The sequence below is a fragment of the Panicum virgatum genome, chromosome 7N (assembly GCF_016808335.1).
Source record: "Panicum virgatum strain AP13 chromosome 7N, P.virgatum_v5, whole genome shotgun sequence".
In the NCBI taxonomy this organism is placed as follows: Eukaryota; Viridiplantae; Streptophyta; class Magnoliopsida; order Poales; family Poaceae; genus Panicum; species Panicum virgatum.
Window position 1 is genome coordinate 1,320,001 of NC_053151.1, and position 27,767 is coordinate 1,347,767.

Below are 27,767 nucleotides of genomic sequence, written 5' to 3' on the forward strand. Positions count from 1 at the left end.
AGCCCCGCGGTCCAGCCTTCCCTCAGCTAGCGGCGCCGAAAGAAAACCTAGGCGGCGGCGGCGGCGGCGAAAGAAATCCTAGGTGGTGGCGGCGGCGGCAGCAGGTCCGGCGACCGGCGACCCGGCCTCGACGGCGCGCGGATCCGGCTCCATCCCCACCTCTCGTGAGCACCACCTCCCTCCCAGCTCCCGGCTCCCCTGTGTTCATCTGTGTAACTTCGTGGCGCCGTCGCTGTTAGGCTGCTACGCTTATGTTGAGATCGTCTCCCGTGAACGACCTCATGGGATTTTTTTGAGTTCGTTAGCGGTCAATTGCGATTCTTCTCCGTGTGTTTCACTTGGATCAAATTAGTGATTTGGTTCGTGCAATCGAGCTCTGCCTTGTGGCCATCGCCATTCGCCTGCAAGCTATGAACTCTGCTCGCGGACGTGTAGTTAGTTTCAGAATTCGGATGGTGTCAGTTCTGTCGAAGTGTTCACAGTAGTTCAACTGCATTTCTGAAAACTAAGGAATGGAAGAATTTTCTAATTAATTTCCATGAAGAAAGGGGCTTAAAATCTTGTGCATCTAGGGATCCAAACATGTGTTCCTCATACAGTCAATGGCCAAAATGTTAAGTTCAAAAAAGGAACAAACCTTCGTCAGCTGAACAGAGAAATTGGAATATTCCACATCTGTCCCCTCGCGCAGGCCTCGCCGCGGTGCGGTGCCGTGCGGAGCGGAGGCGAGGTGGCGCGCGGCGGGTGACGCGCCGGAAACTGGGACACCGTGGGTGGGGCAGCACGGCAGGTGGTGCACGGCGGGTGGGGCGGCGGCGAGGTGGAGTGCGGCGGGTGGGGCGCCGGCGAGGAGGGGCATCGGGAAGATCTCGTGCCGCCGTCGCCGCCGAGAAGAGCTCGGGCGGCCGCCGGAAAGATCTCGGGCCGCTACCGTCGGGAGGAGCTCAGGCTACCGCCTGGCAAGAAGAGCTCGGGCAGCACCGGTGGGATGGCCTGGGACGAGCGAGCAGAGGAAATGAGAGCGCAAATATGTTCTCAATGGTTTGTGCAAAGGACTGCCGGTTCAGAATGAGATGTTCCAGCTTTATACTTTTGTGATGTCGAACATGACAGCTATATTCTTGTCGGTGTCATTCCTTTCATCCTGGTCTAGCACCAATGCATCAGGCTAGAAAAGAAGTACGATGTCATATAGAAGTAGTTTTGTAATTAGACTTCATTTAATACCTCTAATTATTGGTTAAAGGGCCAACAAAATTTCATGAAAACTTTTTCAATGACCAACCAAACACGGCTCTAGCTGCGGGGCGAGCGTCCACGTGGCACTGTAGGTCGGATCGGCACGAGCTCTCCTGCCAAAGGCCGCGTCGACGCGTCGTCCATGTGATGTCTAGCCCCAAGAGTGGAGCGAGCACTGTACAGCCCTGCCCCAACCCGGCCACCCCTACCCCTACCCGTGAATTTGCGGTTTTTACGGCAACCATCTCGCGAGCCGCACGAGCACAAACCACGAACACCGTAGCCGCGCTCGCCATGTATCGCGAGTAGACGGCATTCAAAAGGTGTCCTCACGAGTCGCGGCCCGGGCGCTGATATTTCGTCGGACGCACCGCCTCCGTATCCAATCCCCGCAGAGCAGTTCCCTCGAGTCCAGCGGTTGCATGCCTAGCTTCTACAAGAAGGAAACCGCTTGGTATTTGCTCTCCTCTTCTTCTTCCTCCGTCGCCTCTGGGTTCTCTGGTTCTTTTGCGGTTTTGCCCCCTAATTCTTTACCAGCATTGTCGTGCCGACTTCCGGGATGATCTCTGTGTGCTTGCTTGTGCTATTTTTACTGATGAATGAATTGATACTTGTCTTTAGTATTTGTTTGCCGATTGGTTTAGGCTGGGCGAATCGGGGCCTCGGCCCTCGAGGGTTGATCTCTCGTGGGGATTAGCTGGGCTGTGCGTAGTCGGCAATAATTTTTTTTTATGGAAACGGGGTGAGAGGATGCCCATCAAGATTATATTCCACGGAGCTTTTGGCAGCTCATAAAAGTAATAGGTTAAGCAGCTTTAAAAAGCGTTTAACGAGAAGGAAGCGTTCGTGCGGTGAGGCTTTTCGAGCAAACAATTTACTGGAATTTTGTCTTTTTACTTGTTGGACCTTAGTCATCATTTCTTATTTAGTTTGTGTCTTTGCTCTTGACCTACTTTTGTTCGGTGCATGAATTTGTTGACAAGTGAATAATATACTTTGAGCAAACAATTTACTGGAATTTTTGTCCGATCCAGACACCAGAAATAGCTGACTTTCACATGAAAGGTATCATTATCTTATGAAAAAAAATGAAGGTATAACTAAGGAATTTTGACTCCTCATTTGCTGATCAGTCAAACCGATCACAATCGCTTAAATGAATTTACTGGAAATGACCAATCACTTGCATTTCAAATCCACATTATCTGTTTGTTTGAAATAATGGCCTTCATTGTACATTATTTTCACTTCTAAATCTTGTTGGGCAGCTGAATCATATATCGAGCACTCCTCTCGTGAGTCGGTCCAACTAGTTTGGACCCAGTATGAGGCGCGCGCGAGAGATGGGTCTGTTCTTCTGTATGGGTGGCCTATTAGGCTAGAACGCCCATCTTCTCGACCGGCAAAAACAACACCACCCCACTGCCTGGCTGCCCGTCTTCTTCTGACCTCTTTCTTCCTCCGCATCCACTGCCGCGACGGGACCTCGCCGCCCCACTGCCGCGGCGCGACCTCGCCGCCCCACTGACGCAACCTCGTCGGCTGTGCCGTGGGAGCTCCGGCCCCCTCGCATCACCTGCTGGCGGGCCCGTGAGCTGACGACAAGGAAGGAGACAAAACAGATGAGGGTGGAGAATCGGAGGAGGAGAATGGGAAAACAGATGAGGTTGAAGAATCTGAGGAGGAGGAGAATGGGAAAACAGATGAGGTTGAAGAATCTGAGGAGGAGAAGAATGGGAACAACGATGGGGGCAAGGACAAGGAGAAGAAATCAACCCGTGTTAACCAAAAAATAAAAGGGAAAAAGAAAAATATGGATGGCAGAAATGTCCTAAATGCTTTGAAATGTAAACCAGGAAATCAATGGTATTCAAAGGAGACTGCTCAGGCTCCCCTTTCAAGAAAGAAGATAATTGGACCCAGAATTTGGGTGATAAAGAATCGCGATTGCAACTCTTTAACAAGATAGTTGACAATGAAAACTTAAAGAGGTACATTCTTTGCTTTGCTTTTAGTTAAGTAGTTCAAACTTGCACTGATAATGATTTATTTCCATTTCCAACAACAGTGTTAGTTTCATGAGTCTTCGTACGGTCCTTAGATTGACTGATGGATGGCAATTATCGGGAAAAGATATTTCAAAAAGCTTTGCGGCGAAAACTTTTTGTGAAGACACGGTGGTGACATTTTATGTACGGTGTCTCATTGATGATGAAGGTCATCATGGACCTGATACTGTGGGTTACAGGATCTTCCTGGAACCTAAAATTGCTGTAAGTGAAAATTGTGTGCACTTATACTGCGTTTTTATCCTCATTGATCTTTTTTGTTGCTTATAGGAATTGCTGTTGGCTCCCAAGGATGAATACAATGCTAATTTAATTGCTAAATACATCAAGGAACAATACAATGCTCAGCAAATTTTGGAAGCGAGGCATGTAAGTATTTTTTAAAACTTCCCTAGCATGTACTGAACTGTGATCGAGATTAACCAATTCCTTGATACCATCCAATTTGAATTCTTACATAGTATCATGGTTATTTTTTACATAGATATTTGTGCCCGTCTGCTATAAGTTGCACTTGACAGTTTATGTTATCAACAAAAATTATGAACAAATCGATATATTGGACTCCTGGACCTCGACGGTCAATGACAAGCAAAAATATCACCAAAAGATCGCAGTTTGTATGAGGAAAAAGCTGAGTAATGTTATTTCGTTGATCTCCAAGGAACACCCCAACTTCTCAGATTGGAGCATGCCAATTATACCTGCTAAATATATCGCTCAGCAGGAACCCAGCAGTATGGACTGCGGGTTCTTTGTGATGATGTTCATGAAGCACTATAATCCAGATACTCGTCAACTTGAGTTCTGTGACTCTGACTTTGATGATATTAGGGGTAAGATTCTCTGGTACTTACTCCATCACAACTTGAATGCATCAGCTGATTCACTACCTCCGGGTATCATCGACCGGGGATCACCATCTGAGCAAAAATGGTTTACATGGTAAGCATTCTACACTTCCTAGCAAGTAAAAATGGTTTGATAAGCTATAGTGCTAAATAAGTCTATTGCTTTTCTGTGCAGATCCAGATCAGCCTTGGGAGAAGGGAAAAGTCCCTGAAGATCATGTGCTTTTGTTTAGAGATGTAGCCTGGCTTTTGCTTTTATGATGTTCAGTACTAAGATCTTGTGCATTTCTTGAGTAACTTGGAAAGAATGTACTCCATGAATGAACTGGTGTTAGCAAAATGTTTGAACTGGTCAGTCTGTAGTAGTGGTGGTCAGAAGTTATGAACTGATGTGGTGCAGATGTGCCATGGTTGATACCTGCTTGGAAGCTAGCATTTTACCTGCCTAGGTCCTTAACTTGGAAAGAATGTACTCCATGAATGAACTGGTGTTAGCAAAATGTTTGAACTGGTCGGTCTGTAGTAGTGGTGGTCAGAAGTTATGAACTGATGTGGTATTTCAAGTTGTTTGTTGCTGGGCACTCGGTGGTAAAATCGTAGGCAGTCGGTGGTAAAATCGTAGCTTGATGTGGTAAAATCGTAGGCACTTGGTGGTAAAATCGTAGGTGGTAAAATCTTGTGTTCGAGGCAGATAAATGTCAAGTTAGGGGTAGTAAAATCTCGTCCATTTCCTCCTGGTCCGAACTGATCGGGTCCAGAACCTCCTGGTCCGAACTGGCTGCGGCGCATTTTGTTTCATAAAGGAAAAAGTCTATTTTACCTCCCTGGACACAAAGGGTGTCCATGTTTCCTCCCTATCACTCGAAACCGGGTGAACTGCCTCCTTTAGCTTTTAAAACCGTTCAATTACCTCCCTACATGAAGTTTTGTCATTTTCAGTTTAAAAATAAATCTTGTAAATATTAATAAGGTTATAAAACTAATTCACATTAGATTACGCCAAATCGGAATATGCAGTTTCACACACCAGCAGACTGCTGCCCTGGACGAGCAGGTAGATGCACTCCAAAAATGAGAAACGCAATGTTCATATAAGGGAAATTATAGGCTCCACCAACAGCCCTGCTTGCAATAAGAATTGATGGTTCAAATCTGGGCACAGCAGCATATTTGAATGAAAACTCCATTCAATACAACAGTCCTACATGATTTTCCTCAAAAAAAAAGTCCTACATGATCTAATCAATCTTTAAGATGTATAGTGTGCCCTGTTATTAAAACGACATTTTCACGACGTGAAAACGACGTTTTCACGAGAAAACGTTCTTGTGAAACGGACGTTTAAACGTTAAAACGTCCGTTTAAACGTTAAAACGTCCATCGTTTCATTAAAATCTACCCTCCATTCGTTTCGTCGTTTTATCGTTTTAATAAGCCTGATAGTGTGTGCTGGTGAGTCATCCCTAACTGAGATATGGGCAGGGGCCAGGTGCTCGATTTTTGGCTAACTACGGCTTTCAGATTGTGCAGAGGAAGTCGTATTCAGACTTGACGCCGCCAGATGTGATCTTGGCGTTCTCGATCGAGCAGTGCTGATCAATGATCTACATCAGCCTTGTTCGCCTGCGTGAAAACCATGGTAAACCCTCGAATCGATGGGACAAATAAAAACCTTCAACCAAAACGAGACTCCCCTTTCCAATGCACGCGCGTGTTGGAACCCAGCAGCCTCTCCCGCCGGCCCTTTCAAAAAATTCAAACGGACGCTTTCTCTTCCTGTCCATCGCTTCCTCTTCCTGTCCATCGCTGGCCCTAGCCGCCGCCGCCGCCCCGCCACCTTCGCGTACCAAATGCGTCCGCACCTCATCCTCACTGGGACGAATCACGCCGCCGTGGCCGCCGCCGGTGAACCATTCGTTTTCCTCTATCCGCCGAGAACGCCGGCTGGCGCCGCCACGTCGGCTCCGTCGCGAGGAGTATCTGGATTGGCGTTACATCTGACTAGCCGTGGACCGGCACTAGGCATGGTAGGACGGTTTCCAGTAGATTGGCGTTACATCTGACTAGCCGTGGACCGGCATTGGGCATGGTAGGACGGTTTTCAGATTGCGACTGGCTCTGCGGTGAAGGCGTAACTAACAATCTTTGGGTACAAAAGGTATTCTGTATTCACATCCAGTCCTTGATTCTTCAAAATACTTCAAGGACGACCCAGTGAGGATGAGGAGGTGCGGACTCTTAACAAACTGGAACACAAATTGGTTGTTGGTCACTTTCTTGGAGGTTATCAATCCAACTGCAAGAGCATTCCTTGGAGCTACAATAAAAATGTAATCCACGAATTGATCAACATTAGATAGCATTCACATTGGTGTGTGGGATGGATCATCAGAAAAAACACTTACCGACAAAATGATCCCCGCCCTCAATCACGTTTATCTCAACTCTCCCATCCTTGACTAGAAATGAAGAGTGTAAATATGTTCTCAATGGTTTGTGCAAAGGACTGCCAGTTCAGAAAGAGATGTTCCAGCTTTATACTTTTGTGATGTCGAACATGAAAGCTATATTCTTGTCGGTGTCATTCCTTTCATCCTGGTCTAGCACCAATACATCAGGCTGGAAAAGAAGTACGATGTCATATCTTGGCATAGACAAAACAAGTAAAGAATGATTCAGTGATCAATAAAAATACTTGAAACAATGAAAAAGATAGGAAATCAGTCATGTGGTCAACAGAAAGATGGTGTGAGTGTCACTGTTCAATGAGAATAGGGAAAAATAATCAACCCATCAACACAAATCATTTACACAGCCTGTTTAAATTCATAAATATGTGAACACTTTAGTGGCTGAACTATTAATGCAAGCAAAAATTAAAATGCTCTAGCTGAATGTATACCGTGAATGGTACTATTGCAAGGGTGCAGCTGAATTCTCTCTAATAATATCTAACAAATTCTTTCAAGTTACTAGAAATTTGATCTCCCTAACCTGGTAAGAAATTAGAACTCACCTCTGCAAGTCTACTTTCTAAGCGGCCAGATTCTCTTCTATACACACACCTCCGTTTCTTGACTGAGAGACCCATTGGACCATGCCTATCATCAAACATGAGTTACACAGACAGTTCAGATTTCTGAAACTGCAACTTGTGAACAAACCAATCACCGAAACAAATATTTGCGTAAGGAAGGTAAGATCTTACATTGTTTGGCACCTGGTTGCTGCCCTGAATAATGTTGATACTGCAACACCAAGTCTCGACCAAGAGAACAGCTCATCAGAATCATCAAGCGGTGTGGTTGTAACACCAAATTTCCTGAGCAGAGCTGTAACAAATTCGGATGGGGTCGGTCCATCTCTGTTTTCTTCCTTGGTAAATGAGACCAGAACATCAGCAAGGTCTAGCAGAGCCTCCCGTGTGAATCAGCAAGAACCACCTTGCAAGGCTAAATACTCCTGGGTTACCGATAGCGAAGTAGTACCGTAAGGGAAAGGTGAAAAGAACCCTCAGGCCTGCTGGGGCCAAGATTTTACTGCTGTTCATACAATCTGATAAACCACTAGTGACCTAAAAACACACCTCAGATAGACCAATGCCGGGTTCCCAACCATGCGATGGCCTGAAAATGACCGCCCCGAATTCTCAAGGTCGATAATAATCTATTTTGATGAAGAATGAAGAATATGCTTGTGTAATCCTGCTTTAACAGCTGCATGTGCATAGCAATAGTTGTTCACAGAAGCTTTACACCGTTCAGGGTAGTACTATTTGTAGAAGTAATCAGTTAATATACTTCACAATTACAACAGACATGGACCGTCCAGGGTAGTATATTAACTGATTACTTCTACAAACAGTACTACCCTGGACGGTGTAAAGCTTCTGTGAACAACTATTGCTATGCACATGCAGCTGTTAAAGTAGGATTACACAAGCATATTCTTCATTCTTCATCAAAATAGATGATTAGCGACCTTGAGAATTCGGGGCGGTCATTTTCAGGCCCATCGCATGGTTGGGAACCCGGCATTGGTCTACCTGAGGTGTGTTTTTAGGTCACTAGTGGTTTATCAGATTGTATGAATAGCAGTAAAATCTTGGCCCCAGCAGGCCTGGGGTTCTTTTCACCTTTCCCTCACGGTACTACTTCGCTATCGGTAACTCAGGAGTATTTAGCCTTGCAAGGTGGTCCTTGCTGATTCACACGGGAGGCTCTGCTAGACCTTACTGATGTTCTGGTCTCATTTACCAAGGCAGAAAACAGAGATGGACCGACCCCATCTGAATTTGTTGCAGCTCTGCTCATGAAATTTGGTGTTACAGCCACACCGCTTGATGATTCTGATGAGCTGTTCTCTTGGTCGAGACTTGGTGCTGCAGTATCAACATTATTCAGGGCAGCAACCGGGTGACAAACAATGTAAGATCTTACCTTCCTTACGCAAATATTTGTTGCGGTGATTGGTTTGTTCACAAGTTGCAGTTTCAGAAATCTGAACTGTTTGTGTAACTCATGTTTGATGATAGGCATATTCCAATGGGTCTCTTAGTCAAGAAACGGAGGTGTGTGTATAGAAGAGAATCTGGCCGCTTAGAAAGTAGACTTGCAGAGGTGAGTTCTAATTTCTTACCAGGTCAGGGAGATCAAATTTCTGGTAACTTGAAAGAATTTGTTAGAGATTATTAGGGAGAATTCAGCTGCACCCTTGCAATAGTACCATTCACGGTATACATTGAGCTAGAACATTTTAATTTTTGCTTGCATTAATAGTTCAGCCACTAAAGTGTTCACATATTTATGAATTTAAACAGGCTGGGTAAATGATTTGTGTTGATGGGTTGATTATTTTTCCCAATTCTTATTGAACAGTGACAATCACACTATCTTTCTGTTGACCACATGACTGATTTCCTATCTTTTTCATTGTTTCAAGTATTTTTATTGATCACTGAATCATTCTTTACTTGTTTTGTCTATGCCAAGATATGACATCGTACTTCTTTTCCAGCCTGATGCATTGGTGCTAGACCAGAATGAAAGGAATGACAACGACAAGAATATAGCTGTCATGTTCGGCATCACAAAAGTATAAAGCTGGAACATCTCTTTCTGAACCGGCAGTCCTTTGCACAACCCATTGAGAACATATTTGCGCTCTCATTTCTAGTCAAGGATGGGAGAGTTGAGATAAACGTGATTGAGGGCGGGGATCATTTTGTCGGTAAGTGTTTTTTCTGATGATCCATCCCACACACCAATGTAAATGCTATCTAATGTTGATCAATTCGTGGATTACATTCTTATTGTAGCTCCAAGGAATGCTCTTGCAGTTGGATTGATAACCTCCAAGAAAGTGACCAACAGCCAATTTGTGTTCCGGTTTGTTAAGAGTCCGCACCTCCTCATCCTCACTGGGTCATCCTTGAAGTATTTTGAAGAATCAAGTACTGGATGTGAATACGGAATACCTTTTGTACCCAAAGATTGTTAGTTACGCCTTCACCGCAGAGCCAGCCGCAATCTGGAAACCGTCCTACCATGCCCAATGCCGGTCCACGGCTAGTCAGATGTAACGCCAATTCACTGGAAACCGTCCTACCATGCCTAATGCCGGTCCACGGCTAGTCAGATGTAACGCCAATCCAGATACTCCTCGCGACGGAGCCGACGCGGCGGCGCTAGCCGGCGTTCTCAGCGGATAGAGGAAAACGAATGGTTCACCGGCGGCGGCCACGGCGGCGTGATTCGTCCCAGTGAGGATGCGGAGGTGCGGACACGTTTGGTACGGCGAAGGCGGCGGGGCGCCGGCGGCGGCTAGGGCCAGCGATGGACAGGAAGAGGAAGCGATGGACAGGAAGAGAAAGCGTCCGTTTGAATTTTTTGAAAGGGCCGGCAGGAGAGGCTGCTGGGTTCCAACGCGCGCGTGCGTGGGAAGGGGGAGTCTTGTTTTGGTTGAAGGTTTTTATTTGTCCCATCGATTCGAGGGTTTACCATGGTTTTCACGCAGGCGAACAAGGCTGATGTAGATCATTGATCAGCACTGCTCGATCGAGAATGTCAAGATCACATCTGGCGGCGTCAAGTCTGAATACGACTTCCTCTGCACAATCTGAAAGCCGTAGTTAGCCAAAAATCGAGCACCTCAATGAAAACCCCACCCCACCTCACCTCATCATATCCTAGTGAGGAACTTTGTGATACTTTAGTGGGCCTGTTCAAAATCCACTGGGTGTCCCTTCTTTTTTCTGGCGCCCTATAAAAACGCAATGGTGAAACAGTGAGCAAAACCAAATACCAAATAATGGCTGTGCCAAGCTAGGGTTTGGGTGGCCAAGCACTCGGGCAATCTAGATTGAGCTTTCTCTAGGTAATTAGCTGGAGCAATGGAATCAAGAGCTATCTCAAAATGTGCCGTGTTCTGAAAATTACCTCATCTAAGTTAACACACATCAGAGGAATAAAAGCCAAATGCAAAATTATTTTGGAATAACATATTATCAAAATAACTAGAAACTCTAAAATCAGGAATTTGGCTATAAAATGAATACCATCAAGCTTTCTGCATTGGCAGAAATAAGATCAGACAGTAGAAGCCAAATAAGAGACATGATAAAGATAAAGGATCCAGTCCTTACATGTCAACCACCCCTGATAACTTTATATTTCAGGCCTGGGTACTACATAACTCAGTCCGAGAGCAAACCAGCAACTAAGCTTCCACCATGGAGTCCCAAAAAAGACAAATTATGTTCAGATGTTCGTTCGCATGTTGCAATGAAAAGGAAAGACAAGGAAAGAGTGTCTCGTCCTTACTTGACAAATGAAGAGCTAGAATATAATTCTCCAAACTGATGAATGGTCAGCAAATGTTTCTCCAAGCTACCTGTGGTCACTAATCATGTATCTGTTTATCAAAAGGACTATGCTTATCAAAAAAAAGTCTGAACACTATTTGATAACTGAAATAAAACTAAATTGTAAGAGAACGTATACTTTTTAACCTCTTAAATCTTAGTCCCTCTTAATCCTGAGGAAGAAAGGAGGCTTCAGATCATAAACCATCAAAGTAGCAAATCAGTTTGGTGTGCTGTTCAATACATCAACCAAGTAATTAATCACAGCAGTAGCGCAGTTTAAATTGGAAAGGATGACAATAAATAGCAGCAGCAGCAGCAGCAAATCATCGGTTGAAACTTGAAAGTGAATTAAATTTGCACTAGTTGCAATGAAACTTTAAAGGACCACAATGTCCAGTCGATATTAGTTGGGGCTAGGGAACTAAATTTGATTCATGCTCCGGGGAAGAAACTCATGTTTACCATCCTAATAATAGAGAGAAGATGAGGATAAAGCACTTAGAGAATAGGCCTTGCCAACATCGTACATGCAATTTTCCTATTTCACGGGTTGGAGAAAAAGAAAATATAAGAAGAATTTTCCATGACACCTTTTTGCATGTAACAGCATTAGGAAAAAAAATTACCGCTACACCATTATCACTGTCAATTTGTATAACTTAACAATTTGAATATCAAACTAGATGAACAGGGGAGTGCAAACCAAAAAGGATATGACTAACAGAACACATGAACCATCGAAGCAGTCCCTTTCAGTTTCTGCAACAAACAAGCAACTTGATTTGTAATGGCTACTTGGTTCTGATCATGAAGTGCTCAATTGCTCAGATCTATCAGTTTAGCATTAGGTAAGGTGCCATTAAGAACTAGTAGAGTACAGTTTAGGAATATTCATGTGCTGCATTAGTGATTAAAATTTCTTCCTAGCATATGCCTTATATACTACCAGAAAAATCCAACAAAGACACTACTCAATTAGATCAATTGAATCCATAGTATTTTTACTAGCCCCTCGGCAATTACCTCGATGTTCCTCCAAATCAATCTCGAAGACACATGGGCTCCGGGCGACGGTGGGGCGGCTCCGGGAGATGGTGGCTTGTCGGACCGGGTTGCCGGCTCACGCCCCGGGCTCCGGGCGGACGGGCGGCGGTGGGGCAGCTCCGGGCAACGGCGAGGAGGCGGCGGGCGATGGAAGCGTAGCGAGGGGCGGGCGAGCGGCAGAGCACACGCGAGGGCGGGGAGGCGGCGGGCGAGGGCGGCGAGGAGGCGGCGGGCGAGAGCAGGGAGGCGGCGGGAAGGGCGGCGGGGAGGCGGCGGGCGAGGGCGGTGGGCGACGGTGCGTGCTCGCGAATGGATCTGGGTTGGCGAGTAGAGTGGAGAGGGATGGGGATGGGGCACAAGGGATAACTTTCGTGGGCCGCAAAGTAGCCCACGAAAATTACCAATAAATTTCGTGGGCTGTATTATAAGGGCCGACTGAAAGTTAAAAATTTCGCGCTTAGAACCCTAGCCACCGTAACAACTTTTGTCGGCCAGAAAAAAAACCCACGAAAGTTACTAAATTTCGTGGGCTAGCTTTAATCCCACGAAAATTATTCCATAACTTTCGTTGGCTGCTCCTAGCCCACGAAATTTACCTAGTTTTCGTGGGTACTTCGAGTGATCCACGAAAATTAATTTGGCCCACAAAAATTTCTCTGTTTCTTGTAGTGCAAGAGCTTAGGCGCGGATTGCTCGGGGTTGGGTTCGGCGGCATTCATGCGCGCGCGCGATGGATGCGCCTCCATCGGAATCCGCAGATCAGTGAACATAGACCTACTGGCGCGGTACGTACTTGCGAGCCCAGCGATCTCGGCGCCGGCTCACTTACTTCTCGATCGTCGCGGCCGGCCGGCGTAGCCACTTCCATCCTTCAATTCATGTCCTCATGCACGCGTACGTTGATCGACCAGATGGTGCACACGCCTCGATAGAACGGCCGATGGCTGGTACGGACACTTGACGATGATGCGGCCGATCTGATAGAAATAAACGCGCCAATAGTGTGTGTGCGCGCCATTGGAGCGGTCATGGCGCGGTACAAGTTAGAGCACGGGTGTGAGTGTATGCCGACTGCTTGAGCGTGCGTGTGCACAGCAAGGCAAGCGTGGCAGGTGCGCACGGAGTGTGTAGGTGTGACACTACTACAGAAGTGGCTAGCAGGAACGCCCCATCTGAGATGTTAGAGATGGTTTTGAAAGGGAGCCGCCCCTGCTAGCCTAAAAGCAGGCCTCAGCTTGAGAACCGCCTCTGGTACTGACCTAGCAGAGGCGGCTCGTGTTATGGACCACTTGTGTTATGGCGGTCCATAACACGAGCCGTCTCTACTAAGTCAGATAGCAGAGGCGGTTCATAAAGAGGACCGCTCCTGCTAATTCAGGAACGGTGCGTTGTATGAACCGCCCCTGCTACCTGATCTGCCAGAGGCGGCTCGTGTTATGGACCGTCTCTGCTAATAGCAGAGGTGGTGCTTACCATGAGCCATCTCTGTTAGAGCAGGTAGCAAGAGGTGGTTCATGGTGTGAGCCGCATCTAGGGGTGGTAAAGGGCCCAATATTTTGAACTAGAAAATTCTAAAGGCCGGGCCCTAAAAGGGTTGGACTCTAATCTTATACAATTTTAAACTAAAAAATTTAAGGGGCTTGTTGGGCTGTGAAGAGGCCACTAGGGCCATGGCCCATTACCACCCCTAGCCGCACCTGGTTTATGCCATAATAAATACCGAGCTTCTTCTTCCTGCTCGAGCTTCCTACCCGTGCAGCAAGCTGGAGCTCGCATTAATGGCGCTCAAAAATTGAGAAATATAGGGGGGAGGTTTATCTTTTCGTTTTCTTTGGAGTTCCAAGCTAATGGAGGTACGGCTACACTCTCATTGCATTTAATTTGATTATATATCATGTAGGAAATGATGTAGTAATTTCACTCTAGATCTAGGCCTTCTTCTCTCTCATATAGTGGTAATTTCTTTCTAGATCTAGCCGTAGATGTAGGACTATCCAAAACTAATCTTTTGGTTAGCATGTATATGTTACTCTCTCACTCGAACTATAGTAATTTTTAGCTCTATTTAGTATATATATCACGTAAGATTTTTAGTTCTCATATAGTGATTTTTAGCTCTTTTTTTAGCATGTATATGTGGAGAAGAAATGTTATTTTAGTTCATGCTTAGCTATTTATGATTATATAGGTCCGAAGCTATTTATGTCCACTTTATTTGTATATTCCTTATTAATTAATGCATTGATTTGTATATCCACTTTAGTTTAATTTTAATTCCACTTTATTTTAATTTTAATGCATTGAGTTTAGTTTTAATGCATGGAGTTCATATTTTAATGTATGGAGTTTAATTCTATAGATGGACCGCGCATGGATGTTGTGATGCCCTGGCATCTCCAAGCATTCCAGGCATGCATAGGGATGAAACATGCCAATGTGAGAATTGAACTCGAAGTCTAGTTAAAAATTAGAATTTTTGCCTTCGCCTGAAACTTTGAGGGCTTGTAGTTCAAAAACTATTTGGATCTGGCCAAAGCTCTTATTGAGAAAATTTTAGATCACAACATTTGAAACAACATTGCCAAAAGGATCCCTGGTCAAAAGTGCTTAGATTGGAAGTTATGAGCAAAAGCAATTCAGGGTTTTCTTTGAGAGACAGCCACCAGTATTGAGGGAATTCAAATTTTTTCATATTTGTGGACCTCAAATTCAAATACTTTAGTTACAAAGTTTGTAGACAATTTAACGATGAACAATTTTGGTAAGGGGTTCAGCTACATGCATACATGTTTACTAGCTGTTTTGGTGCAAACAAATTGAAGTTCAATTTCTGGGCAGAACCTAAGTCTGTAGTATTTTCAAATTTAAACAACAAAGACAACTTGAACATAAAAATATCCAGTTGGAAAGGTTGTAGATCTTGAAATTGTGCACAATTTTGTCCACAGGACCATCTCATGAAAGTGGGCGCAAAATGGACTTTTAAAATTTCTAAATTTACAAGTGTACTCGGTCAAACAGGAGCCCAGGCTTTAAATTCAAATTTAAGCCATGTATTTGAACAGAACATGGGTTTAGTGTCTATAGGTAAATTGTGCAGAATTTTATTACCTACATTTGATATAATTGAAGCTTTGCCTAATTCGTCCATTTTAGTGCCCGAAATCGCCACACACGGCAGCCTAAAACATTGGTCAAGCTGGGTGACGAAAATACATTTTCTTTATTTTATTTTCCCTCCCCACCGGGTCCCACCTGTCAGCCTGTACATCGCCCACAGGTTGGAGATCTGGTCGCCGGTTTTAGGGGCGAGCCCCATGGGTCAGCTCCCCACTTTCTTTCCCCCTTCTCTCTGCCTCATCCCCACGCAAGAGGAGGGCAGGCAGCCATGGCCGCCGGCCTCCTCCTGGCCATGGCGCCGCCTCTCCCCTCCACTCCTCTGTCTTCCTCCCTTCTCTGTTGCTGCCACACCACCCCAGGCGTCGCCCCTTCCCTGCCCCTGCTCCACTCCATGGCTGTGCCTCCACCCCAAATCCCGGCCAGCAACCATGGCTGCAGCGCCTCCTGGCCACCAGTGCCCCTCTCCTAGGCACCGCAGGCCCTGAGCCTCCGTGGCCGCGCCACCTTGGTCTCCTGGCCCCTGTGCGCCTCCTCCCTCGCATGGCCGCGCAAACCCCCTGGCCGGCCCTTTCCCTCCAGACCCCCATGGCTGTGCGCCCCTGCCCGGACCAGGCCGTGGCACACCCTCCTGCTTACCGTGTCCCACCACCTCCAGTTCGTCGGTCACCCCGTCCGTAGCAGCTAGCGCTCATCCGAGCTTCACCACTCACTACTCCTCTCCCTTGCGCATGCCCCTGCTACTACTCCTGGAACATTCATGGTATGGTGCTCATCGTTGCACACTAGATGCTTGACTAAATGCCTGAACCGCAGGCTGCAGTATAGTTCTCATGCATGGGAACGCCGCCGGTATCGTGTGCCACTGCATCCTGGGCCAGCTGGACACCTTTTGAGACACCTCTAGGCAGCAGCAAACAGCAGCTTTGCACCTCTGTTTAGGTTGTCCGCTGGCTGCCCACGAGGTGTTTGAAGGTGCGCCCAAGCAGCAAGTACCAACTCAGTTTTCATGGTGAGCATGGTGAGCACACGATTCCAATGTTAATTCAGTTCCTAGTCTGCCATGTGCCAATCTCACTATTTTGTGTTTGATGCCGAGGACAGCGACATCGTGAGGGCAACCGTTCTCGGCCACCCGGAGCTAAATTGTGAACTCGAGGTGATGCCGACTTGCACGGCAACACCTCACCACGGCATCAACGAGACTCGGCATCGAGTATTCTTCTTGCACAGAGCCCCTCCATTGTTGTATTTTTGCCATCGCTAATACATACTTTGAGATGAGTTTTGATTATCTTTCCTGCAACTCTCTAGGAGATTTACCTTTTGTGATAAAGTTCTCAATCGATGTGCAATTGGGCTGATTCTTGTCTATAGTTCATGCCAACTTAGATAATCCATTATAAATCATAGAAAAATCCAATGATAACAAACTAAAATGTTTTGAGCTACTCATGAGTATCTCTATCCAAAGCATGATTTTGATATGTGAAATCACCATTTTCCCTTGCTTTAGTGCATGAATGTTAACTTAGGTTAATTGGGAAAAATAGACCAAATGGACTCCAAAAGTTTCGTTCTTTGGACAGTAGTGTATTCCTGCTATTAGCAGCACAGTATGAAAAATTGGAATCTCAGCACTTACTACTTCGGTGTATATTTGACCGTACTTCAATTTCATATGCATGTTTATATGTAGGAAACGACACCTTATAAAACTTGCGTAACGAATAACTCAAAAATTCAAGTTAACATGATTATGGTTGGTTTAGCTCACACAAAGAGTTTCATAGTAAGGGCTCGCTGTTTTTAAGGTTAAATAAATGCCTTCATACCCTTGGTAACATAAATGGAAAAGCGACATTTATTTTGCTCCCAAAATTCATACTGTTTTAACCATGATCAGACTACTAGTAAAACATGTTTGTGTAATTTTTGCAAGTCAAATGGCCCATGTTTTGGCATGCAAGACTTATGGCATAGTACTTATGCTGAATAGTTTAAATACTGTCTTAGCCATAGGAATTAGAATAATGTAATTGGCAACATACATGTACTGCTACTTGACAATTATACTCTAAAGTGTTTAAGCTGCTTGCTTCTACTTGTTTGTTTGGTTACAAATAAACCTAACCGTAAATGACCTCAAATCACCTTTTCTTGTTCATGATTACAATTTGTGCATGCACTGCCTGTTTACTTCATTTGTGAATCAGGCTTCGCATTTTAGCTAGTACCAAAGGGCCGCTTTGCTGGTTTTTAGATATTTTGAGAGAGCATGTCAATATTTCTTTAGGAAAATAAAAGAATGAAAGGAATATAGATGTGCTCACGTTCATACTGGAATTATGAGTAGAAGTTTATAAAAATAACAAAGGTGTGCTGTGCTATATCGACCTTGTATAAATTCTGGCAATTTTTCTATAAGTTTAGTTACTCTGAAATTTTAACCGAGGACTTAGATAGTTAAAATATACCTTCAGTTAAATTTTGGGCACAAGGGGTGACTGATTGCACCTGGGGTCAAAAATATTAAATTGCTTTCATGCAATGTTTGAGTTTTAGTAATTCACCATACGCTAAATTAATTCCACAAAAATTCTAGCATTATTGTCTTGTGTTTATTAGTGTTTCTGCAAAATTCCATAACAGCTAGGTAATAGAATCTCACAGCGCCTAAATAACAAATTATTTTTAGTGCATAAACGATTAAATTATGAACTCCATGCTATAGGTTATAATTTCAAGATTATGTGTTACTGTTTTAACATGTTTTAAATTTTAATTTGATCTTATTTGCTGCTGGGATAAGTGTATTACATGATGTAATGCATAGGGTTGCTTAAAAACATTTAATCAATTTTTACCTTAAGTTGCTAAATGAGAAAGAGTAAAGTTGTCAGTTATCAATAACCTTTCTGCTTATCCAAACAAATAACTCTTATATGTTGTTTATTATACATCTCTCATGCATATATGTATCTCATACTTAGGATCATTGACTCGCGTATTTGGAGCTGATCTGGACATCATAGTGATCTTGGATTTCATCTGGTGATGAGGCCCGAAGAATAAGGATTTCTAGTGACTAACCATATTGAATTATCTTGGTCTGCCGGTCTCAGAGTTTCGGGTCTTTCTTCATTTTCAGGTAGGTACCTTTATGGTGCCTATAATGACCTGCATTTGTCCTATTTAGTTGAATTATTGCATGACTCTAAATGCTTTTGAAATTTGTTTCAGTGCATTAAGTTTAGGAGTTGTGTGATAAACCACTTGCATTAATCCTTTTATACCATGTCCTTGCTTCCTATTGTCAAAAAGGAATTAACCGTTTAGTGCTTAGGATGCTTAAATACGGTAGAAGTCGAGCGGATACGATATCCACCCGCGAGATAGGTAGGATACTTCTCAAATGTTTTTACGAAACAAAAATTGGTTGGAAATGAATGTCACACATTAAAGACCGGGCGGAGATTTATTGAGTTATGCAGGTTATGAAAAGGTAAGTGCTGGACTCCGCCCGAGTCGCTTTAAGGCCCGATCGTTGTTCGCCCTTGATCAGCACTTTTAATTGCTAGTGTGCATAGAGGGGGCAGTGGGACCCTTTGACACCACTCCTATTGCTTGTCCGAAGCATCGGGCCAGGTTCCTACCCGTTTTGGTGGCGAGTTGGGTATCTGGGGAAAGGTCTCGCAGGGGCTGGACCTGGTTCGAGGCCGAGGTAACGCCTGGAGACGGCTGCCCCCAGAGGCGGGCGGGATTGTCTTGAACTTGGGACAAGACGGGTTGGGACGGATATATGGGATGAGACGTGATGACAAGTAATGGGATGAGACGTGATGACAAGTAATGGGATGAGACGTGATGACAAGTAAGCATATGACATTTGTTGGCATATGTGGGAACGTCGTGCGGGTTCAAAGCATATGTCGTGCACATTGGAACATTTCCAGGAATATAAGTCGGTTCGAATCGCGAGACATGTCGTATCTAGCACGGGCATCGTAGATAACTTTAGCTAATGTTTTATAAATGTATTGTTTCACATGCTTGCTATGAGAAGCCTTTTACCTGTTTTAAAGCATGTTGAAATCTGATTTCATTATGTTACAACTCACATTAATAAAATGGTGGCTAAGGAGTAACTTGTAGTAAGCAAAGCTATGCATGGCCAGTCCACAAAAAGCCTGCATCTTCCTTGATGGATTTAGAGTCGGGCAGTTCTATACCTGGTTGCATTGTCCCCTAAGTACATGAAGCGCCCCGGCCCATCGGACGGGACTAAAATGTGCTTTTATTACGATCCCAGGGGTTGGTAATCACAGTTTTACATCATAGTGATACAGATCCGCCCTAACGGGGTCGGACAACACAGGGTCGCAGCCCTGGACAGATACAACACAACGGAAGATTTATTCTGGGCCTACTGCTACATCCTGGTTGGGAAGCAGGCCGTAACCCTTACTCGTCAGCGTACCGATTAAAGTCGTCGTCTTCACTGGAAAAACATCAACAAAGCAAGGGTGAGTACATACGTACTCAACAAGTCCACTTTCCTCCTGGGAAGGAGGGGTTGGGTTAACTATCACTACATGCAATCATATCTGGAGCTCAGGGAAGCTTTTGCAGAAAACATATGCAAGATTCATTTTATACTGTATCAGTTTAATTATTATGAAAACAGAGTTTTTATTCAAAAGATTGTTCAAAACCATATCCATAAAACCATTTTCCACACAAAACCATTTTGAAAGCAAACACACGCATTTTTAAACACTGGTGAGCGAGACCAAGCTGTAACACATCCAATTCCGTGGACACGGACTATTCGAATAGGTTCTACTGTTGGCCAGAGTTGCACTAGATTCCCACGAGGTGGACTCAGCGGCAATCTTACCGTCGTAAGCGCCCGAATTCCACACTAGACCTACCATCCCATCAATACGTTGGCAGCACCTTTTAGGGTCCAGGGCCACCGAGCCGCCCCCTGGTGTCCCGCGACACCCCCTCGGCACTCCACAATCCCTTCCCCCTTGTCCGTAACCGCACTCGGAGGCTACACAAGGTCATCCATTCAGGTCAGGTCTAGCCAATGCCTCATACAGAGCGGGTGGTTGTACTGAGAGTTAGGCAAGATGTAACGCTACCCGGGTCCTTATAGGGCACAGGCGGACCCATCCCCCATTCCATTTCTTTTGCCCAATGCCATGTGCATCCACCTACCCGGCCTTCACCACGAAGACCGAGACCAGGGGTAACCGCAAGTTGCTAAGTTACCCGTCCGCCCTACCCTATACTTGGCTGAGTCGGATCAATGCCGCACCCTGACAAGATCAAGCCTGTCAGTTACCGGGGTGCTCCCCCATTTTACACAAAAACACGCACACCACACCCATCCAAACCCATAATCCATATTTTATCCAAAGGAGTAGTAATAGTAGATGAGCGATCCCACCTATGCGCACTACTTCTAGGGTTGGCTTGGGTGACTAACCTATAGGGTTAACCTTAGCAAGCAAAACATGCAAGTTTTTGGTGTGATTAACAGGCCAAAGGTGTATTTTGCAAAACATAGGTAATTTATGCATCAAGGAAGGATTCCGGTGGACTTGCAAATCACTTTGCTGACGGCCTGGTGGCAGCTGGAGATGACGATGAAGCGCCTCCTTGACACGCTGGCTCTCTATCTCCCAGCGTACACGCTGGTACGCTATCTCCTGCGCACGCTGGTGCACCATGGCCAAGGCGTGCTGGTACAGCATCATTTGCAACCTCCTATTGCTCTCAGCGATCATGAGGTAGGTCCTCGTGAGAGACGTGCCAACCAGGATATCGGGGACGTCCTATGCACACAAACAAGACAAACATACACACAATGCATCGCATGAGCTCAACATGACGCGAGAGAGAGCCTTGGTAAGGACGGAGATGGTGGACAGCCTTTACCAACAGGGCTGGTTCTGGGGAGGTCTCAGTGGAGGGGGTCACAGGCTACTGGCCATGCTGACGAATGAGGTGGCGAGCGTTGCGGATTGGACATGGTGTCTGGCTAGGCCGGTCAAGGCAGGAACGGGATGATCGTGGTGGCAACCTCATGGTGCTGGCAGGGGAGTGCCTGCAGAAACGAGAGACGGGAGACACTGTCAGCTAGAATGGCTTGAGATTATTTAGAATGGAGGCTAGGGTGTTAGGATAAGATGCTTCTGGAGATTATGGGAACTTGGAGGGGTATCGGCATCAGCACCAGGTACACGATGTCGTGGGACCGGTGTGAAGTACTGACTGGGCGTCGGATGGCGTCACGTTGACATGATGGCGTCTTTCGGCCAGGGAAAAGACTATGTGGAGTGTATATATGGATAGGGCTCGATGAATTTAGGTGAAAGAATCGCCCAATTCGGAGTTGGAATGGGAAAGATATGAATTTTGATTAGATCGAGGGCTAGGTGTTTGGAAGGGTATTCTGGGAATTTCTCTGGGGTGGGTGATATTGGTGTAGATGTGTAGATCTTGATCTTAGATGAATTTAGAGACTAAAATCATCGCGATCGGGTTTAGAACGGGGAAGATACGGGCGAATTAGGGCTTAGGGGGTAGTTTAGGCCTTTTTGGAAAGTTCAAGGAGTAGCTTCGGACTTTTCTTAGTGGTTCGGCCCAGGGTGGCCTCGGCCTGTCTCAGCCCGTGTGCACGTGGCGCGGCCCAGCAGGCTGGCCCAGCTCGGCCAGGGGGGTGACGGCGCGGGGCAACGCTAGGGAGGGAGTTGGAGAAGCTCAAGTCTGAGCTTGAGGAAGTGCGAGTGCGTCCAGTGCTGTTGGGAGCGTGCAAGGTTTGTCCTACGCTCAGAGAGGAGCTGGAGCAGGCTAGGGCTGATTGTGAGATGTTGCCAGTCCCTTCCACCGTGTGTGAGGCCTGTCTTTCCCATAGGTTGGAGTTAGCTAAGCAGAAGGCGGAGATCCGCAAGCTAGAGAAGGCTACCCAACCTAGTGAGGGGTGTAAGGTCTGCCTAGATCGAGAGGGGGTGTTAGCTAGCCTGAGAGAGGAGAAGGCTTGTGCTGAAAGTGAGAACACCTACCTTAGGCAGGTCCTTTGTTGGTTGGACTCTAGAGAGCCGCAGCTTGGGATGGTGATCCAGCAGTTCAAGCTGGGTGAGAAGCGTGGAGTTGGGTACAAATATACCCAGGCTGACTTTGAGAGTGCTGTGAGCAAGGCGATGGAGTGGAGTAGGCTAAGACCTGAGGATAGGTTCCCTAAGACCCACACCACAAAGTCCTTCCAGCGAGATCAGCCTAAGGAGGGTGTGTTCCATGAGAGACCCAGAGCTCCACCTAAGAACCCAGTTTGGAGTCCCAAGACTGTCATGCTTGAGGACGAGAGTCTTTTTACCTCACCTCCTGAGAGCTCCCAGGCACGAGAGAGGCCTCCACCCAGAGCCACCAAGACCAAGAAGCCTCAGCCTCAACCACATCCCAAGAAGCCCACCTACCACTGTGAGTTCTGCCAGAGACACGGGCACCTTGAGGAGTTTTGCTTCAGGAGGAAGCGGGTTGAGAGGCTTGAGAGGGAGCGGGCTAAGTCAGAGCAGTTCTACTAGTAGGGTGGTAGACAGAGAGTTCCTCAGCATGCGGAGAGGCGAGATGCCCGGGCACGTCGTGTAGGTGGTGGTAGAGGAGACGACTTTCAGCGTCGTGCTCCAGGAGGTGGACACTTTGCCGTCCGAGCTCAGGTCGTTCACACTACGGCCCTGGACCTCGAGGCCGAGGAGGTTAGCAGTTTGGAGGACCGCGCTTTGAGAGTGAGCCGCGTTTTGGTCCTTACTGTTCTACTTCTACTGCTGGTTTGGCTTTCCCTACCTTTGAGCAGATGGCTCGACACTGGTTTTCTTCCTTTGCTAACCCCAGTGTTGGACCACTTGCTCACCCATTTGACCACTGATTTTCGTAGGATAGAGGCATGGAGGACATATGGATCATGGATTCGGGTTGCTCGAGGCACATGGCCGGGCACCGCAGATGGTTCTCCAGCCTCAACCCCATGAGCTCCAAGGAGTACATCACATTTGGGGATAATGGTTAGGGTAAGGTATTGGGAGTTGGTTCTGTTTCAGTGTCGGACAAGTTTTCCCTGAGAGAGGTTGCTTTGGTTTCGAAGCTTGGCTTCAATTTGATCTCTGTTTCGCAACTTCTCGATGAGGGGTCTGAGGTCCATTTTTGGAAGGGTAGCTCTTGCGTTCTTGATGCTGAAGGAGTTCTTGTTTGCTCGATTTTGCCTTTTGGAAAGGTTTTCTGAGTCGACTTTTCTTCTTCTTCTGGCCCTTCTCGCTGTTTGATGGCTGGTTCTACTTCTGAGCTCTGGAGGTGGCATAGGAGATTGGGACACCTTAGCTTTGACCTGCTTGTCAGGCTAAGCCACATGGGTCTCATCCGAGGATTGCCCAAGCTTAAGATGGAGAAGGACCTTGTGTGCCATCCGTGCTGCCATGGGAAGATGGTGGCTGCTTCTCACGCACCTGTGACTCAGACTTCATATCCGGGCGAGCTTTTACATATGGACACTGTTGGTCCTGCTTGGGTCCGGTCGATCGGTGGGAAGTGGTACGTCCTTGTGGTTGTGGAGGACTTTTCTCGGTTCTCATGGGTTTTCTTCTTGGAGTCTAAGGATGAGGTGTTTCCATTTGTTCACTATCTGGTCTTGAGGTTGAAGAACGAGAATAATGGTCGGATGCGAGCAATTCGCTCTGACAATGGAACAAAATTCAAAAACTCTCGTTTTGATACCTTCTGCAATGACCAAGGTCTTGATCACCAATATTCTACTCCTTACACTCCCCCACAGAACGGTGTGGTTGAACGCAAGAACCGCACTTTGGTTGAGATGGCCAGGACGATGCTTGATGAGCATAGGACTCATAGGCGTTTCTGGGCTGAGGCGATTAACACCGCCTGTTATGTTGCCAACCGCATTTTTCTCCGAGCTTACCTTGGTAAGACCTCGTATGAGTTGCGGTTTGGTAAGCAGCCCAAGGTGAGTCACTTGAGACCGTTTGGGTCCAAGTGCTTTGTGCTCAAGAAGGGGAAGCATTTAGACAAATTTGAGTCTCGCTGCTCGGGTGGTGTTTTTCTTGGCTATGCTTTACATTCGCGTGGCTTTCGCGTTTGGAATCTTGACACCAAGCAGGTAATCGAGACGTGAGGTTTCCTTTGATGAATCTATGCCTTGCACAACCCCTATCTTTGAGCTTTCAGGTGAAGATGAGCTAGTCCAGTCGATCTTTGAAGACGACGAGACGCCTAAAGCCGGTGAGGGTGGGACTACTACGCCTACTGCAGATCCTACCCCCTCCGAGTCGACAACTGATGATGAGGACGGACCACCGGTGACTGCTTCCACTTCACTTGATCCCTCTACGTCGATTTCAAGAGTTCCTAGGGCGGACACAGGAGAGGTGACCTCTCGACCATCCACTGGTCAGGGAGGCAAAGGCTCTAGACTTCGAGCTTCTGCCCAGAAGGATCACCCCCAACAGCTCATTGTCGGCAACACTTCCACCAAGACCCTGAGGTCTCAGATAGGTTCACTAGCTGTCTTTGCTCATTCTGCTTTTGTTGCCTCTTTTGAGCCCAAGGATATTGGACACGCACTTTCTGATTCGAACTGGGTTAATGCCATACATGAGGAACTTGAAAACTTTGAAATAAACCGGGTTTGGGTGCTAGTTGAGCCGCCACTAGGATGCAACCCCATAGGCACCAAGTGGGTATTTAAAAACAAGCAAGGTGAAGATGGGGTTGTGGTGCGCAACAAGGCTAGACTAGTGGCTCAGGGTTTTTGTCAAAAAGAGGGAATTGACTTTGAAGAGACTTTTGCTCTTGTAGCTCGTTTGGAGTCAATTCACATTCTCTTGGCTTTCGCTGCTTCGAAAGGTTTCAAACTTTTTCAAATGAATGTCAAGAGTGCGTTTTTGAACGGCTACATAGAGGAGGTCTATGTCCGACAACCCCCTGGTTTCGAAAACCCAAAATTTCCAAACCGAGTTTTCAAATTGCAAAAAGCTCTTTATGGTTTGAAGCAAGCGCCTAGAGCCTGATATGGTAGATTGAAAACCTTTTTGCTGGGTAAGGGCTTTGAAATGGGTTCAGTTGATAAAACTCTATTCCTCATGCGGCATGGCAATGACCTTTTAATCGTTCAGATTTACGTGGATGATATCATCTTTGGTGGCTCTTCTCATGCTTTGAATGGCAAGTTTGCAGAGGATATGAGCAGGGAGTTTGAGATGAGCCTCATGGGCGAGCTTCAGTACTTTCTGGGCTACAGATCAAACAGAACAAGGAGGGAACCTTCATCCACCAGAGCAAGTACACGAAGGACATGCTGAAGAAGTACAACTTCGGTGGAGATCTCAAGCCTCAGATGACCCCCATGGGCACGTCTGAGGGCTTGGACAAGGATGAGGACGGTACCACCGTCAACGAGAAGGAGTACCGGGGGATGATTGGATCGCTCCTGTACCTAACGGCGACAAGACCGGACATCCAGTTCGCGGTGGGCTTGTGTGCCCGCTTTCAGGTGTCGCCGCGCGTTTCACACCGCAAAGCGGTGAAGCGCATTTTCAGGTATCTGACATATGCCCCCGATCTTGGCTTGTTCTATTCAGCTGCTTCTTCTCTTGAGCTTTGTGGTTACTCAGACGCCGACTTTGATGGGTGTCGGTTGGATCGCAAGTCGACTTCTGGCACTTGTCAGTTCCTTGGTTCCTCTCTGGTTTCTTGGTCTTCGCGTAAGCAATCTAGTGTAGCCTTTTCCACAATTGAAGCCGAGTATGTTGCTGCCGCTAGCTGTTGCTCACAAATTGTTTGGATGATTCAGACTTTGAGAGATTATGGGTTGACCTTTTCTGAGAGAGTACCTTTGTTTTGTGATAGCACCAGTGCCATAAGTGTAGGAAAGAACCCATGTCTCCACTCAAAGACCAAACACATACATGTGAGATTTCACTTCCTGAGAGACCAATATGAGAAGGGTGTCATTGACTTAGTTCATGTTGAGTCCAAAAACCAGCTAGCCGATATCCAAACCAAACCCCTAGATCAGACCACCTTTGAGAGGTTGAGGGGTGAGTTGGGTGTGATGTATCCCTTCTAGAGTTGGGGTATTTTGATTCTGACTTTGTTTTGGCTTTCTTTTGCTTTTCTTTTGCATTTTTGCCTTTTCTACATCATTGTAACATATCTGCATATGTACACTTACACTTTGAGCTTCTTTGATATGATTAGCCTTTACTTGTGCTATCATGAGATAGATGCTCTTGTGGTGTATAGGATGACCATGCTAGCTATGCTCTTTTGAATATATTGCAAATCTGAAACTGAGTTTGCTTTATTTCTTTGAAAATCTGAAAACATGGTCACCTTGATGCTTGCTGACTAGTATGAGTAGGAGTTGGTTTCTATACTAGCTTATACATGCTTAGGTAACTATTTATGGACTTGCAGCTCTGATCTAAATGCTTTTAAGGTTAATTGCTCAAATTGAATAACTTGCTGAAATTAACCTGAATGTGCTGAAATTGGAAAGATCCAGGTGGATCACTTGATACCACTGATCAATGACCCAAGACTGCTCACTTGTGAGAACTTGGGCATGGCTGTGGAAGACCGAGAGTGTGTCTTAAGCTTCTGGTGGTCTCTGACCTAGACTTGGCACGTTCGCTAGGCTCGGCTTTGGTCAAGATGATAACCCCTGGCACAAGCAGATCTCAGTCTTGCTTGTCATGAGTTTTATATGCTCTGATATACACATGCTTAAATCTGATGATAAATATGGTGTGCAAGACTTGATTGCTTTAGATTCACCTGCCTTTGCTCCATGTATTTCATTTTAGCATGCCTGAGTATGTGTTTGCTAATATCTGCTTCTAATTCCTTAAATGCTAGCTAGTCAAGCTGATATGGTGATGCTTTTATTTGAAAATCCTGAAATGCTTGCTCTTATTCAGTCACACTATATTCCTTAGAGCTTTGATATGCAGTGTCTAATTGGTACCCTCAGTGATCTATACTTGCTAGAACTTGTAAATGCTTGTTCCATACCTGAGAAGCTTTTGCACTCCACTTGCACTGCATAGCATATTTTGAGGGGGAGTTGCATCTCATAGATCCTATTTGAGGCCCCTACTTTTCTAAGTAGAGGCTCACCCAACTTTTTGGGGCTGCAAAATTAACTCACAACTCTAGCAATAGTTCCAATTTCTCGGCCCCTACTTTCTGTATGACATGTGGGACCCATTTGTCAATGGCTCTGGTTTATTTTTGCTGTCTTCTCCATCCTCTCTCCCTCTGCTGCCTCGCGAGCTCCGTGAACACCCACCATTGCGGCCTCGGTGTGCTCGGGAGAAGCATAGCCACCGGGGCGCCGCCACGGCACACAGTGCAGATTCTGTCACACCGCCGTCGTGCGGCTGCGTGCGATCCCGAATCCAATTCAAGCCGGCCTCGTCGGTCGCCTTGGGCTGGCTGTCGCTGTCCGCCAACCGGATCTCCCCCAAGAACTGGCCATAGGCCAAGAAGTGATGTTCCCAA

The 27,767-nt window shown here is 46.1% G+C and overlaps 1 protein-coding gene and 2 long non-coding RNA genes across 7 annotated transcripts in view; 2 read left to right on the forward strand and 1 right to left on the reverse strand.

Annotated features, from left to right (window-relative positions):
• LOC120681706 overlaps positions 1–4,698 on the forward strand; it is a 4,710-nt gene extending 12 nt beyond the window's left edge. The window contains exons 1-5 of the mRNA XM_039963328.1: positions 1–3,230; positions 3,308–3,512; positions 3,579–3,677; positions 3,793–4,253; positions 4,335–4,698. The exon at positions 1–3,230 is cut by the window's left edge and continues 12 nt beyond it. Of these exons, the coding sequence (XP_039819262.1) occupies positions 3,103–3,230; positions 3,308–3,512; positions 3,579–3,677; positions 3,793–4,253; position 4,335 (894 nt within the window). The 5' untranslated portion in view covers positions 1–3,102 and the 3' untranslated portion in view covers positions 4,336–4,698. The remainder of the gene's footprint in view (positions 3,231–3,307; positions 3,513–3,578; positions 3,678–3,792; positions 4,254–4,334) is intronic.
• Positions 3,716–12,236, reverse strand: LOC120681764. 4 transcript variants are annotated; one of them, XR_005678072.1, is made up of 5 exons: positions 12,048–12,236; positions 11,169–11,254; positions 10,981–11,071; positions 10,803–10,876; positions 3,716–4,231 (listed from the first exon to the last, which is right to left on the reverse strand). It is a non-coding gene; the product is annotated as an uncharacterized LOC120681764 (long non-coding RNA). The 4 variants fall into 4 exon arrangements; XR_005678070.1 differs by having other exon boundaries at positions 10,981–11,254; XR_005678069.1 differs by having other exon boundaries at positions 10,981–11,783.
• Positions 12,237–15,383: 3,147 nt separating this feature from the next.
• Positions 15,384–25,433, forward strand: LOC120681738. 2 transcript variants are annotated; one of them, XR_005678043.1, is made up of 4 exons: positions 15,384–16,401; positions 18,179–18,336; positions 23,131–23,475; positions 24,022–25,433. It is a non-coding gene; the product is annotated as an uncharacterized LOC120681738 (long non-coding RNA). The 2 variants fall into 2 exon arrangements; XR_005678042.1 differs by having other exon boundaries at positions 15,386–16,401; positions 23,131–25,433.
• The last annotated feature ends 2,334 nt before the right edge of the window (positions 25,434–27,767 follow it).